A 16,129-nucleotide genomic window follows, 5' to 3' on the forward strand; every position below is an offset into this window, starting at 1 on the left:
AGTTCTTGTTCAACTTCTGGTGATTCTGCTTTCCTCAGTATCACTGAAGTAACAGTTCCCTTTGATCTTGAGAAGTAAGGAAAAAAAATTAATGCCACTTCTTCCAGTGCTCAGTGTGGGATAGGTTTAGGGCTCCTCTTAGTGGTAGGATTTTAATAGAGCGCAGACAAATTGAACCACTTTAGGTAAATATTAAAATGACTTCTGATACTGCTCTCATCCCAGAGTTTACAGCTTTCACAATTGTCTTTTCCTATTTTAAACAGTTTTCTTCTTGAAGAAGTCTGGTTTAATAAAGAAGAAATAAAAAATGCTGTTAAAATTTGCAGTGTAAACAGATGCAAACCCTGAGGGAGTAAGAATATGCTCCTCATTTCTGTTATATTTACCTTACTTATTAATTCTAATAGTAGAATTCGCGAGTAAATTGTCTTGGGTGTAAGGTAGGTCCCTTCAGGAGGTTTGATCATTCTAGGTAAAGAATTCCATACCATCTGTTCAGAAAGAACACTCTTGAGTTGAGCAGTAGATTTTCCAGTCCTTGTGGACATAGAGGAGGACAATACATGGCAGTATGTGGGATGCCTGCACTTGGTTTAAGGTCGTTCCTGCTTATCTAAAGAATTGATGTTAAGCCAGTGCAATTAAGTGAACTAGAAACTTTGTTTGCTGTGCAAGACAAAGTAAGTTAAGCTTAAACCAATGTAAAAGCATTAATGCGTGCAAACACACACACAGTTTTGCCTATTGACTTGATTTCCTTCAGTGCAGCATGTTTAGATAAACTGGTTTAACTTTGTGTATACAAATCAATTGCACAATTACAAAGGTGATGCTTTACATGTTAAATTTAGGAGGCCTTCATGGTAGATTCAGGAAACCGGAGTGTGTCTAGCCTGATATAACCTTGGCCACCACAGCCTGGGCTTCTATTAATAGCAAGGGAATCAAATGTGGAGCCTACTTACAAACTTTATCTACCATCTGCCTGCTCAGATAAAATTTTGTGTAGATACTGTATATGAATATTATAGTAACAGTAGTTTGTTTCTGTTGATTCTTGTTGTCTTGTCTCCATGTTCAGAGTTTTTTTTTTTATTTGATGCATCTCAAAAAATACTTCTGATGAAGTCTTAGTTAACTGATCTGCTGTAAAGCAGATCTCTCCAGCTTACCATCTGGAATATCTTTTCATTTTCTTTAGGGTGGCTAATGTAAATGTAGAGGTGGTTTGGTCTGGGGTATAAGAATGTATGTGTTAATCTTTTATTACTAATTGAATCTATAATTTACTTTTTAGAGATAACTGAGTGTTAATTTTTTATTTCTGAGGTCTTTATATAAGGAGGCTGGCATATAGCGTAATAGGTGGATGCTGATTTACTTCAGGTACTTTGTGTTAATTCTCATTTGGTTTAGAAAAATCAGATTGTCACACTTTTGAACCTTTTGATTCCCATGCAAATTTCAGTGTTTTTGATTATTAAGTTAATTGCAGTTGGTCTGATCTACTAGAATGCAATTTAGACTTTAGAAAATATCCAAGTTTGTAAATGTAGCTGCTTGTCAAAATATTAAAAGGTCTAGCTGCAGCAAGGTTTAATAGATTTTAAGATCCAGTGATATGTCAGTAGGTGAAAATAGTTTGTAGTTGTCTCCCATATGGTATCTAGCCATGGGCAAATTAAATTTTGCAGCTCCATCAGAGATAATTAATAATGTTTTGAAGAACGCAAAATCTTCAGTTTTAAAGCATTTATGGTAGGCATATGCTTATAGTTCAGCAGGCGAGTTCATCTGTTGGAGGAAAAAAAAACAACATGCAGTTGGACAGGGGAAAATTCAGACTGGAGTATTTTTTGGTTGGTAGATGATCTTGCATTACAATGAAACTTGATGGTTTGTAAAATAAGCTTAAAGAAAGCAATATGCCATGTGGTTATAATAAGAGTATATCTAGTCAGTAATCTGTTACTGATGAGTACTGTCTTGTTTCTGTGGCTGTCTTGTTCTGATTCCCCTTTAAGTCTGTAGACAATAACCTGATATACTAGAGAGCCTCTACACTTTGGCTATTTCATTCCCCCGTGTCCTGTTTCTGAGTATGCCTCACTGTGTGTTGACTTACTTGTTAAATTAATCATGTGGGAAGCAGATGTTTTAGTGCTGCATTACAGTACGAAGAGAATAATGTCTCCATCAAGGGTTGCATATCCTGAAAGGCAAAAAGCCAGGTAAAGAATTTCATTAAGCAGGCTTTTGCATTGATGTTTGCTGTGTATTTGATGGTAGTTATGGTAACCAATGGCTCCACTGACATAGAGCATTGCCTTCTTTTATGACTTATATCAAAGGGTCTAAGAAATTATCAATTTCTACTTGAGACAGTGGGCCATTTCTTTATCATGTGTGAAGTGGAGGCTATACCTTTAGTTATAAGAACGGTAACTGTTATATATTGATGTTATATGCCGTGTGTTCAAAAGCACCTTCAGGTACCTAGCTCTAAATTTCTGCAGTCCTGCCTCTAATGATCCAGACTTATCTTTCCATTTAGCTCTGTGTCTTAGGGGACTGATGTATCTGTTGGGTCTACCATGCTCCCTTATGAAAAGGCTGGAAAATTCCTTTTGCCTCCTCTCACTGCCAACAAGTACGAGAAGTATAGTCTTAGTTTCTAGCCTGTTTATTTTCTTCTGTTTTAATTTATTTAGAATTGGCTCTGTTTTTTGAGTGCATTAAAATGTTTGCACCCAGTAAGTAATATTGAATAGTTTCAGTTAAATTAAAATTTTGTACAGTAGATACCTAGTATTGATGACCTTTGCTACTCTGTCCCCATATCCTTTTTTCCCTCCTTCTGACTCGATTCCTTATTTTATCCCTTTTCAGAGATATTTCCTTACAGGAACTTATTTCAATAGAGATGGCCTTGCTATGCTGTTTGAGAGCTATGGAAGAATATATTCTATTTCTTTTACTTTCTGTTGCTAAGTAAGAGTAAAGAGCCTTTTCATATTCTAGACTTGAGAAAACTTTAACAAATAGAGTGACAATAAAAAAGCAAGTTTGCTGTTGAGAAAGCTATTATTAATAGTTAGCTTTGGATGTACTCTGTGCATATTTGTCAGGCAAGGTCTCTTGTATCATCTTTGGTTGTAGCAGCTGTGATCCACTTAAGATTAGAAAAGTCAGATCTGCCTGTGGCTGGGTTCTGGGACATACAGGTAGTAACTATTTTACTGACATTAAATTGATTATGTAGTTATTCTATGGAGTGTCTTGCAGCAGTGAATCACCTGTTCAGCATGTGTATTGCATGTTGCTGCTTCAAGGTTGTCCCTTCCAGTGTGACTCTTACCAATTGTGTTCTTTAACAGCAGACATCAAGGTTTCAGTTCTCCAGGACCTAGGCTAGGTTTGGTAATGCAGCCTCAAGGAGGGAAGGGTGCTCTTTTGGACCTTTCTTCAAGAAGTTGCTGAAACAGATTCTTTATCAACAGGCTGAGACCCTACACATTGTTAAGGAGTTTAGCCTCTGAGCATTATAAAACTACATAAAAACGTCCTCATGTTCAGGATTTTTGGGTTGGTACAAAAGGCGTTCTGTAGGTTCTCTATCAACTCCATGCAGCTTCTCTGCTTTTTAAGTCCTTTGGGCTACCAAGGACTTCTGGCTGAAGGGACTGAGGAGAAGTCTGAGCTGTACTGCCTGCTTCAGAACAAAAACTCCACTACCTGATCTTCCACATACAAGGTACAGGAATTCATACTGGGCTTCACACTGACCATGGCATTTCAAAGAATACAGTTACCATGCATTTATAAATAATTGATTCCCTCTGCCCACCTCCCCAAGACATAAAGCTCAATATTTTGTATTGCTGGTTAGGATTCCATGGTAACATTCAGTAGTTTCCGCAGAGCTTCATGTTAGGCCTTGCCCTTGGAAAGCAAAAAAGATTTCAGATTATTGTGTTGCTTAAGTCCATCATGACATACAGTCAGCTCACAAACCTGCCTGTCTTGATTTCACTTAAGAATGTCTCTAATTAGGAGTACATCAGCCTCTAAATTAGTTGCTGTGATGTTTTCCAAATGGTTAACAGCCAAGTGATAATTTTGTATTACTGCTTTTAGAGCTGTGGCCTGACTAGGCACTATGTACTTTATACATGCCTCAGGAATAACATGCAGTTGTTTCAAAGGCATCAGTAAGATGCTCAAAAGTATCAATATACATAACGTTAAACATTCAGAAGCCTGAACTCTTGCTGTGTTAATCATTGAATAAACTTAAAATAAATGATGGTTCTACCCCAGAGCTTTTGCTGATAGGTCCAGTCTGGTTGAAGAACAGAAAGGTACTCTGAAGATTCAGCTCACAAGATATGACTGCTGTATATCTTGCCTTGTCTGAAATTGGCTTATTTATTGTGTGACTAGTCTATCACTTTGTAATATACCTTGGTATATATTCAGTTTAAGAACTGGTGTTTTGGAGGTCTCTGGAAACAGTCTTGTTTAGATTGGGGCTAACCAGTGTTGATTTTTCAGTTCCTTTGCTTTGATCCCACCAACTTCTAATGCTCCTTTTATCCCTTTTGTGAAACTGTCAGCTGTCCAGGATTCTAAGTTTGCTATGTCAGGATGGAGTGTTATTTTTCTGGTACATATCTGATCTACATGGAGCTGTCGATGGATCTGTTGGCAACAGAATGAACGTGATTTTGGGTGTATGTTTGAGGAACACATTCCTAAAGAACTTTTGTCTCTTGGATCTTTCTTAATGACAATTAATATAGGTTGATTCAGATTTCAGGCTGTTCTTCCTTATCACTTGCAGAATATCAGGAGTTTTATATTTTAAAAAATTTCTGGGACGGTATCTGGCAACTGCAGGCGATTTTAAATAATAGTGTCCTAGGTGCTCCCCTCTATAGAGGGTTCTGGTAGTAAGCTTTGAAAATAATATGCTGATTTTTCTTTACATTGAAGTAATAGAGATGGCCATTTGGGTATTATGATAAGAAGGACTGTAAAATGAACTGTTGCCTTCATCAGGATGCATCTCTGTTTCTGCACAGCACCTGCAGCGATAATAGCTCTGGCATGAAACACACAGACACTTAACTTTCCAAGAAAACTGCAAATTACATATATATATGCGCCTTGTCTGTTGGAGGCCTGACCAAAGTGGTATCTTCAGGTTAAGTTGATAGCTTTTATTAAAATCCACACATCTTACTCAGATCCTGAAGAATGAAGGTTGTTTTTTACATTTGTCTAGCACTGTGCACTTGCTTAGAACTTTGACAGATGAAGTATTCGGGCCAAAATATTACATCCCATATGTTTGACCTCTTTAAATTTTCTTGGGAAAATATTCTTAGCCAGAAAATATTTTTGTTAACTCTATTTTGGAAACTTGATTTTTGTTCTTTAAATAGAAGTGCATGTGCTTTAAGGTAGATAATTGATGGGACTCTGAAAGCAACTGGGCAGGGAGACTGTATGTGATATTCTGTTTGCTGATGTGCTTGTCTCTCAGACCTACTTTTGAAGTCAGCTGCTTTGTGAATGCAAAGGTTAAGAACTGTGAAAAATCTGATCCTAAAAATTATGAAATTAAGCATCCAGAACTAGGATATGCATTGTATCTTATATATTTTAAACTGTGTTTAAATTGAGGCTTTTTGATCAAACTAGGTAAAGGTAAGCTGTACTTAAATGCAATTACAGAGCATCCACCATTTTTATAAAGACAATATTTTTGCAGCAGAAGACTGTGTTACTCTTGAATTGCTCGGTTGTCTATCAAAATGCTCAAATTCAACAACTTTGTGGGTCCATTCACACATAGGCTTAGCTTCAGCTCTTCTCAGAAGTCCATTCCTTCATTCTCACTGTATTTCTAAGGTCTTACAATTGAAACTGCCAAATCTGCTGTTTCTGATTAATAGTGGGTACTTGTATACCAATGAAACTCGTTGTTTACATCTTGCATAGTAGATAAAACTACATCTGAGGACTAACAGAGAATAATAGAAATGCTTTTCTGCAGAGCTTCTTTGTCTGCTTTTTCTTTGAACTGGAGAGCTTGCTTTGCTGAAGGGTGCTCAGTATAGCACTGAGCACCAAGGGAGCTTCTGGTGACTCACTGCCTCTCTTCCTGCTGTTCTGCAAGGATTGGAGTAACTCCTAAGAGTCTAACCTGTGATTTCTAGTGTCCTAACCTGGCCAAACAGATTTGTCATGAAGGCTTAGAGCCTGGAAAGGTGTCCTTTAAAGGTGTTGGGTTTTTTTGGTTGGTCTAGTTTTTTTGTGGATTTTTTTTTTTTTTCTGGAGAAGCTGTTAATTCTGCCATGTTTTATTGTCCTCCACTATTGACTCTAGTGTCTCTACTTTGGAGCTTTCCTTGTTAGAAGGGTTAGACTGACATCTTTCCAGTTGGCTTTGCTTCTTATCAGAGTCCCTAATAGCAGAAATGCAAGTATTCAGTTTTGTCTCTGAACTCCTCTGTAGCTTGCAGCTTCCATATAGAGCAGAAGAGCTGTCATTCCTCAGGCCTTGAAGTCAATACCACATGATTCACTTTTGGAAGCCTGTTTTGCAGGTGAAAGGAATTTAACTATTGAAATGTAATTATTAGGGTGTGGGGGGGAAACGCACAGAACTTAATTTTCAGAGGAACAGTTAGTTTATTTCTCTCCATTTCTTCAGAGTTACCGTTGTGTTTGTTGTTGGTTAGGGACAGTGGCTTTACATAAAGCAAGGCTGCAATATATTAAAGCCTTTTTTCATCAAGATAATTTTCTAATCCTGATTATGCAAATTGTATTTTGTTCTGAATTAAGATTTGTTTCAATATGTGAACTGCAAAAGCAGGAAAAAACATTTAAACGCTCTTTACCAATATGTAAAGAATGAAAAACTAGTTCACAAGAACTCTGAGAGACAATTGTAGAGCTCAAAAAACAGTTTGCATCTTGCATCTATTTTGTAGATTCAATGTATGTAAGAATAGTATTTGCTTGTTAGTTTTACAGTGGGGACAAAATGCATACTCTTTTTAAAGTGTGTGTTATATTATTTACAAAACTTACTTGTTTTGTTTGAATACGTTATGAAACATTACATGACACTGTCAGTCATGTGGTGTACAGTATGAAATGTACGTAATGTCTTAAATAAAAGCTTGGTTTAGATATGACTTACTGTTGCTGAACTGAAGAATCAAGCAGAGGTTTACTTTCTTTGCTTTGAAATTGATTTCCAGTAGTTTTCATTTGGGTCCTGTCACTTGGGTCCCAGATTCTTGTCCCTAAAAGCTGCTGTTGAAGTCAGGTACTCAGAATGCTGTATGTAGTACTGTAAGACTTGTGAAAATGGGATGCTTTCTTCTGACACCTTTATGATCCGGTTTAAAACAAAGTACTTTTAAACATTGGAAGGCAGGGGACAAAATAGCAAGAGAAAAGTGAGGGTAAAAATAGTCTCTCTATGTATGCATGAACTTATGTCAAGTTTCTGGAATGCAACTGAAACTTGAGACACTGTGGGTTGTAGTGGAAGGAGGGCTGACCAAATGTTCAAAAGCTGTAAAGGTGTGGTCTGGCTGGTACTGAAGGCATTTATCAGCTGCTGTAATGACTGGGGAAGTTTAAAAGTCCTTTCAAGTGGAGGATTGGGCTTCGCAGTGAGCCTCTTATCTACCTGGTCTGCTGGTTTACCAGGACAGCATCTTCCTGCATTGTTGGGTTTTTGGTTTTCTGTTCTCTGTGTTTTTGCTCCCTGTCAGGTCAACAAGGAAAGTGATGATGGCAGGATGATTCTGGGATTTCAGTGTGATTTCCAAGGAGGCAGGTCTGTGAGTGTTGGTGGATTTAAGCTGGCCCAATGAAATTTTTTTTTTTTTTTTTTTTAAAGTAAATAACTTCTGCTAGCTTAGCTTCTGAGCTGGTTTAACACAGGATCAATCGAGTGCCAGTGCTGGAACAAAGCAGAAGGCTGAAGACAGAATTGTGGCAGGACTGACCTAGTTCAACTTAAGCAGTTGTGGAACTGTAGCCTAAAGGAAGGGAGTTATTTTAGCTGAAGCCACTGCTAAAACACATTTTGGAAATTCACAATAGACTCATTAAAGACAGAAATAGTAGGAGAGAATGGAATGAATCTGGAAAGTCTAAAGTGAAGGTTGCTCAGAAGATGTTGATGCTGCTTATGTTAATAATACATGTTATTCCGTAGATGTCAACAATGTTCCACATCTTACAGATATCAATGCAGCATAAGAAATTTCAGGAATTATATTTGAAGTCATGTGGACAAGACTGCTTGTTAAAGCTCTGTTTTTCTTTAATTGCAAGTTACTGTGTTATTTTCTCCTTTTGCTAAAATTAGCCTTGTCTTTTTGTGGAAGAGCAATTTCAAAGGTGGGAAACTGCATAGAAAACAAGAACCAGAATATACTTTTGAATCAGAGAAAAGAATAAGGAAAATGATGATGTTTTTATCTCCTCGTAGACCTGTATTTTAGTACTTCCACGTTCGACCTTCAGTGAGATAGGGCTTGAGTATCTCTGGCTGATTAATTGGCACTCTCACTGAAATACTCCTATTCTTAAAGCTCATTGTAGTGTAATAGTAAAAATATTTACAAGGAAGACTGTATAGCACAAGAAATATGAAGTACTAAAGATTAAATAGGAACTACAGCCTTGTTGGAAAAAGTATTTTGCAATATTGAAATCATGTAATAAAGCTTAGATCAAGGTGATCTGTCCGTTACCTAGTCAGTCTTCTTCTCCATAGTTATTTTCATTTTTGAGCTTCTTCGGAAAAAAATGTGTTTCTTATCTAGATGATATTCACCTTTCATCACCCCCGTTAGAGACTTCTGCTCCAAGTGGTGGATTTCCAAGGCTTGATGTTACCAGGAGAGATTTGGAAAGTGGTCCTTTTTGTTGCCCATTAAATCCCTATTTTGATAGTCTCGGAAGCATTTTGAAATGTATATTTATGTAGACAGACAATTCTTTAATAAGGAACTAATGATGGAATAGCTTTGTCTGCTGTTTGTCCAGTGACTCTGTAACCCATTGAGAAGTTTGTCACAGGTGGCTCTTACTGCTTGTAAGAAAAGTTTCCACTTGTTTCTTCATTGGCACAGCTTGGGGTTCTGGCTCTTCTTTAGTTAAAACAGCTGTTGTTTTAACTCTGAACATCTTCCAAGTCATTATCTGGCATTTTGGTCAATATTTGTAGAATTGTATAGCACTCGGTAAAGGCAATAGAGCTTTGAGTAGCACAGAGTATTGGTATTTCAGGATTGTGGAAGTACCATACAGAGGCAGGATTGTTTTTCAGTAATTCAGCATAAAACAGTCTCATGGGTGAATATTATAAACTTGGGCTCAGTAAGATTTCTTCAGCCTGATTTGTAAATAATAAAACCTGAGCATTGGCTTTATGGATCATTGTGGCTTAGATTAATTCTTGCCCTTGAAATTCAGTATGGCCAATAGCTTGTCCAGTGGCAAGTCATGTCAGTAAGGACATATTCTGGGATCCTTACCAGGTACGTATTTCTAGCTGTTAGTTAAGAACAGCTACAATAATATATTGATTTCGGCCAATACTTTAATACCGCAGCCTTTGAACGATAAATACAGAATATGGCTCATCTTGTAAAATGATGTTGGCATTTCTACTTTAAGGTTGAGGGCCTGGTATTTAGAAATGGTTCCCTTTTTGGAAGTGCTGTAATTTTTGCATGTGACAGTGAAAGGATGTTTCCTTACAGTGAATCAAATTTGGGTTCTTCCTTGATTTTCCAGAACTTGTATTAATATAGTAATAATAGCACAATTTGTAAGTCAATAATGCTTTCTTGGAAATCTCAACAGCAGACATGATTCATAACCTTCAGCTACAGGATATGTTAAATTTGGGTTAATTAATCTGTAGGCTGATTCACAAGTGGTACGCTGGCATAGGCTTCTTGGGGAGCAGAGCTTTTTATTTTCTGTGGAAGGAAGCCTTGTGCTTAGCAGAAGCTGGGATTCAGAATGACTTGACGTGTGAGTTTTGTTACTGTGGCTCTCTTAGCTTGTGGTCATGACCAGTGAAACATCTTTTGGCTGAATGCAAAATATATGGCGGGGGACCAGTAAAAGATTTTAAAACATACTACATAGTAATTCTTTCCTTGTGTGTCTTTTAAGTCTTTATTTACTTTTGATCTCTTCTTACAAGGATGGTGGCGAAAGGGAAACCAGCTACCTTTATTATAATAAATGAGGTACCATACTGCAGCATAGATCAAGCCAGATTTGTGATTTATGGCAGTTCAGATTTCTGTATGTAGGTGAGACAAAAGTGAATGACAGAAGTGAAAAAGTGAATGACTTTTCATAACTTCTGTGCAAGAGTGAATGACAAAAGTGAAAACCATTTATTTGTGCATTAATTAACACAAAGTTGTCAGTCCTCACTGAGCATTTTCTGTTAGGCACCCCCCCACCCCCGGGATAGATAGGCTGTATATATAAACTACAAATCACCTGGCTAGTACCATCCTTGTTTACCTTTTCGTAATAAAAACTGTCATCTCTAATGTGTAAGAGCAAAAGAGAAGCCCTTAATCTTTCGTCTTGTGAAGATGCTGTCTTAATTGCAGGATTTGTATCCTCCTTTGTGTGTGTGTGTGCGCGTCCTAAATTCAGATAGTCACTTTGTGGCTTTTTTCTATTTCCTTCTTCTCTTTGAAGGTGATACTTCAGTGGTCCTCAAAGAAGAAAGGCTTATGTTGTAGAGGGTAGCATGCTTCTTCGAGAAAATATGGCATAGCAAATGTAGTGAAGACATGAATAAATTTAAAAACACTTTTCGTATTCAAACAAAGCTGAATCCATTTCTGAATCTTTATGTTGAAAAATTACTGGTAAAATCTAGTGAATCTTTCCAGTAAAGTTTACTCTTGTATGATGTGTTTTTAGACTCTCTATTCCTTTTTAGCTTCTTTTTTGACATGGGTAAATAACTCTGATGTTGGTAAATGTCCTTTTCTAAAAATAGATTGGGAGCAGAAAAGTATTCAGTGGCTCTTGAGTCAGGTTCATGTTAAGTCAGTAGGAAATCATTCTGTCTGCTCTAATGGGGTTTGGCTCAACCTCATGTCATAGTGCATTAGCTAAGCCTCAACTACTACCATACAGGAATTCTCCAAAGAAGAAATGTTTTCTTTTCTTTTTATATGAAACAATTTGCACAGCTTTTGCAGTGTATTTCTATCATCCTTTGATAAGTAAATCTTAGTTGCTATACTTTTGAAATATTGATCCTGAAAACTCTTAGGCTTTTGGAAGTTGTTTTGATTAATGTCAAAAGATGTTTTAAAACAAGTTGTTATCTGAATGAGGACTTGAAGAATTGGGCCAGCCTCTGACTATTTCACAGAAAGGAGAAAAAGTGTTTTAGTTTGATACTTTCAATTAGGCTGTTTAGAAATGGGGAGGTAAGTCTTGATAAAGAAAAATTCAGTGTTCTTCTAATTGTTCAATGGAAGATGCTTCTAACATGTATGGGAAAAAAACAGGATGTTAGATATGTGAACTTTGAGAAGGGGAAAAAAATTGGCAGCTTTATAATTCTCTGGACTTGGAAACAAAATGGGTTTGAACATAGTAGTTGGAATTTCAGAATACCATTTCAACACCACCTTTAATGTAAAAGTATATACTCTCTGAAAAATGGAAAAAGTAATGGTTTTCTTAGTATATGTTAACTCTGCTGAGCTGTGCTTGGCTAACATTTTTCTCATCTGTTTTATAGGTTTTGTAAAAGACACCGGATTAAGTCGAATTCAAATGTTCCATGTGTCCCAAAAGACTTGTTGATGATGTCAGAATTAGTTCTTCCACAGTTCATCTTTAGTCTTATTCAACACTTAAGAGAGGGGTATAATGAGCCTGGTATGTTTTAAATTTGCACGTATCTAGCATATCTTACCATGCTGCTATCTCTTGCTTTGCAGTCTGTGAAGACTAAAGTACATGAATGCTATCTACAGTTTATATAATTGAATTTTGTGCCTATTTTCTGAACAAAGTTACTACCTGGCTAGGCAATTTGATTTTGTTCTCTGCTGAAGAGCTGCTTAAACATGTTTTAAGGGTTACCTAGGATTGTGATGAGCTCTTCCAGAAAATGAAATCAGGATTAATTTGAAACTTGTACATGTGAATTTTAGAGCATTATGAATATGTAAATTAATTTCTTTTGTGGTTGTCATAGCTGTTCTGCCTTGTGAAGGTCTTGGCCAAATTACATTACATTTACACCAAAAGTTCTTGTTATGTGGTTTTCAGCTCTTGATCTGCCATCAGAGAAAGACCTTCATAAAATCCTCCAGGTTTTGGAGCCTCATGTTTCCTTTCTAGAAGACTTGACCAAAATGGGAGGAGCAATGCGATCAGTTCTTACCCAGGTTTTGACTAGCCAACAGTTCTACAAAGATCTTAGCTCTGGTATGTTTGTGTTATTTCTAATAATTGAATTTTCAAATTATGAGGAATTTAAGGGCATAAATTTTATCACTTCAGTTCCTGCGTGTTTTTGTTTGACTTCTCAAAACCCAGAAGAATGCATGTTTTTAAGGATATTTTTTTGTTGTTGGTAGAAGAGGGGGTGGGCTCCAGGAGCAACTAGAAACATTTGTTATTAAGACCTGTAACAGCAAATCTCTTATCTTTCCTGTTCTGGATAACTGCATAAAGGTACATTGTTCCAAAAGAGTTTTTATTAAAAAAATCCATTCTCTTTAAAGTGAAGTGAACACTTCCAAATAAGGTATATCAAGCTTATTCAAAGTGGAATATGTCTAACTTATTTTGGGATCTGCTCTCACAGAGGTTACTGGAGGAGACCTGAATGGCAAAAGGCCATTGTCTGTCTTGTGCTGCTGTGCAAAGGCTTTTTTTTTTGTTTTCTTAAAAACACCGCCACCACCCCCCAATTATTTATTCCATCCTGTACCAAATGACAATGAATCTGAAAATGTTGAGCTGTCACTATTAACCCCAAACCACCTAGTGTAAATTAACTCCATCTTATTTTCTTGTGATTAGGAGGTGTCCTTTTTGAGTCCTTCGAGTACTTCCTTTGCATAGGTATGGAACAAAGAGTAATTACTGTAGATTTAAGTTGCCATAACTGGCTTGGGCAGCAGCTAGTTGAACAACAGGCAACCTCCAAATCTTTATTTGAAAGGAGAAACACTTAGGAAAGCTGCCTCAGGGACAGTTTTCTTTTTTCTGTTTCTTTCCTCTTTTTCTCTCCTGTTTGATAATATTTGAATGGGAGAAGTTTAATGACTTCCCTTTTCCTATAATGGATTTCCTGTAATGGATTTCCTGAGATAGAAGAGTGGAGAGGGAATGGGAAGTAAGGCATTCTTAACTGGACTCTTGGAATGGAGAATATGTGTGTCTAAGTAGGTACAGTTTGTGGGTAGGGAAAGCAAAGAAAAAAGAGCAAAACCTGTCCTTCTGACTTTGAATGCAAAAGGTGCACAGCTAAAAAGATGCTATCATCTTTTTCATGTTTTCTTAAACACTTGACACAATTTATTTCTCTAAAGTTTGTTTTTTCCTTAAATAACAAATGTGTTGGGTTTTTGTGGTTTTTTGTTGGGTTTTTTTTAGTCCATTTTTTTGTGGAAAATTGTATATCCCAAGCATGCAGTGTGACTTTGCTTCATCAAACAGTTGAAATGATGGTATCTTTATGAATAGTCTTCGTTAATTGCAGCTGTCAAAACTTGAACTGTGAAAGAAAAAATCCCAAATATTAGAAACTATATATGGCGTATTATCATTACTGGGGTTTTTTTGTTGGTTTATTTTTTTTCCCATTGGAAACAGTAGGTCCCTGTCCTTTCTGTCCAAAACCAACTGTTTTGAAATATCAAAACAAATCCTTTTTTGCTGTGGTGTTAATGATGGCAGTGCTGGTAAAATAGAAATGAAATACATCATTTAGAAGAAAACACTGTGTTGGAGGGGAAAAACTGAGGAGGTTTCTGGTCTTTTAGATTTCAGTTCATCAGTTGGAAGAACTTTTTAGCTTCTACATCTCGTAACTGTACACTTATTAAAACGTTATGAACCATTTTTTAGACTGCTTGTATAGAATATAAAGTAGATGAACCAAGTAGCTGTTGTACTTCAATGCTGTTTTACGTATGTATTCAAGGTGTTGGAGAGAATGCATGCGCAAAGAAAAGTCATGAAAAGTACCTCATTGCCTTGAAAGGTTCTGGACTGGCATTTCCTGAGGATAAAATTGCATGTGGTATGCAGGAACAAGGAGCTGGAACTAGCACATTACCAGTTCAAGGTTTGTGTAGAAAAATATTTTAAGAGAAGACTTGATTATTGCTGGTTTTTATATAAACTGTTCTTTTAGCTTATTTTTTTAAAAAAACCCAAATCTTAATGAAACTTAAGGAATTACCTGTTATTTAGTGCACCACCAAATTACAGGACTCGTTTTAATTCTATGAACAAAGCTAAACATAATAACTTTCTGTTACTAATATACTAAGCATCATTTCCCAGTCATAGAATTAGTGGAATTTGAGTAGGCAAGATGAAATTGCTCGTAGTGGAATTTTGTCACTGCAACTAAGTTAAGCCACCTATTCTTGCAAAAGTGCTGTGGATTTTTTTTTTGGATCACTGAAGGCCATCAGCGTTTTTTGCAATTTCTGAAAGAGCACTTCACTGTTAACTCGGTACGTTGAAGTTCTGCAATGGAACGTACTTGCAAATCCCTGATTTTGTATTGCTTAGAAGTCTTACTCCAACTTCTCAGTCCACTGCTGTGTATCTTTTAAAGAAAGTTAATGTAGTGTTTCATTTCATAGTGGCTCATTAAATATCGTAAAATACTCTCTTTTCAGTATAAGACTTATGAAAGGAATCTCTGAATTTTTTTATTTCAAAAGGTTTAGCAGGTGCTACGGCAACATCAGGACAAGGGGATTCTTCAGATGAGGTGAGACTGTTTTTAAAGACTATGATGAACTGCAGCGGAATATTAAATGGAGAGAATGCTTGCAGCCAAATCCCACAAACTTGAACTCTTCTATCTACCACATGTTCTCTCCATTTTAATAATTAGAAATAATGGAGATACAAAGGAATAGCTCATGCCTTTGATTTACTAAGGACCTCTTGAAAAATCCTTATTTTTGCTAATACTATTTCAGTTTAATTTATGTATGTAATGTAGAAGAAACTTGTGTAGGTAGTTCAAAAGTCACTATCAAGTAAATTTGGCTTGATTAAAGCAAACTTAAAGCATGTGATGCTGTGAATGGTGTTAGCAGGTTTTGGCACTTGAGAATCCAGCTGAACTGGTGATAGCAGCAGTGAGAATTTCTCTGTAGATGAATTCCCATGTGTAGGCTTGACCTTACTTACCAAACACATTGAGTGGGAGTAGAAAGGAGGGAATCCCCTTTTAGATTGAGCTGTAATAAATAAGTGGAATTTAATGAGGAAAGTTAAATTCTGGTAGAGTTACTGTATCAATTTATTCTCATTTATTTTGCCCTACTATTTAAAACCTCATTTCAACCAGTAAGTCTCAGCAGCCATTCTGGTAGGGTAGTATAACAAACTTTAAATAATGCAAAGTATAGTTTTTAATAGTTTTTTTTGCTTATATTGAATTTTATGTGAACAAGTATCAGAGTAAAAACAATTGTTTGTGTATGTCTAAAAGAGTTGTATGACATGTTTGCCTCTGTCACGAGCACAACAGCATCTGTTACGCTTTCAGCAGTGCTATTTATAATTTGGCATTTTTCAAAGTAATGCTTGTTGTTTTTTAACCATTGCTTGACAAACAGACAAAAAAAAAACCAAACATGAAAGACTGCTGATAGTATCACTTTTAAGGCCCGTGAAAGAAGGCGGCAATTCAAGTTAATGTTGTTAACCTCAAGTAGTATTTTCAAATAAACTTAAAATGGCTCAGCATGCTTCTTTCTGTTTTACCCCTGTAAGTGATGATGAGAGGGGAGTAAACTAGTTGTTAAGCGTCTGAAGAAAGGTTGGG

At 36.5% G+C, this 16,129-nt stretch overlaps 1 protein-coding gene across 7 annotated transcripts in view; it reads left to right on the plus strand.

The window, feature by feature from the left end:
- The window catches only part of UBR3 (ubiquitin protein ligase E3 component n-recognin 3), a 121,108-nt gene that overhangs the window by 2,053 nt on the left and 102,926 nt on the right, over positions 1-16,129 (plus strand). For 5 of the 7 annotated variants that reach the window (XM_069781331.1, XM_069781330.1, XM_069781332.1 and 2 more), the window contains exons 2-5: positions 11,837-11,976; positions 12,373-12,531; positions 14,258-14,401; positions 15,012-15,061. In XM_069781331.1, the coding sequence (XP_069637432.1) occupies positions 11,837-11,976; positions 12,373-12,531; positions 14,258-14,401; positions 15,012-15,061 (493 nt within the window). Of the gene's footprint in view, positions 1-11,496; positions 11,520-11,836; positions 11,977-12,372; positions 12,532-14,257; positions 14,402-15,011; positions 15,062-16,129 lie in introns of those variants that run through there. The other 2 variants (XM_069781337.1, XM_069781336.1) reach the window with 2 other exon arrangements.

This window comes from Haliaeetus albicilla, chromosome 4 (genome assembly GCF_947461875.1).
Source record: "Haliaeetus albicilla chromosome 4, bHalAlb1.1, whole genome shotgun sequence".
NCBI classification, from domain to species: Eukaryota; Metazoa; Chordata; class Aves; order Accipitriformes; family Accipitridae; genus Haliaeetus; species Haliaeetus albicilla.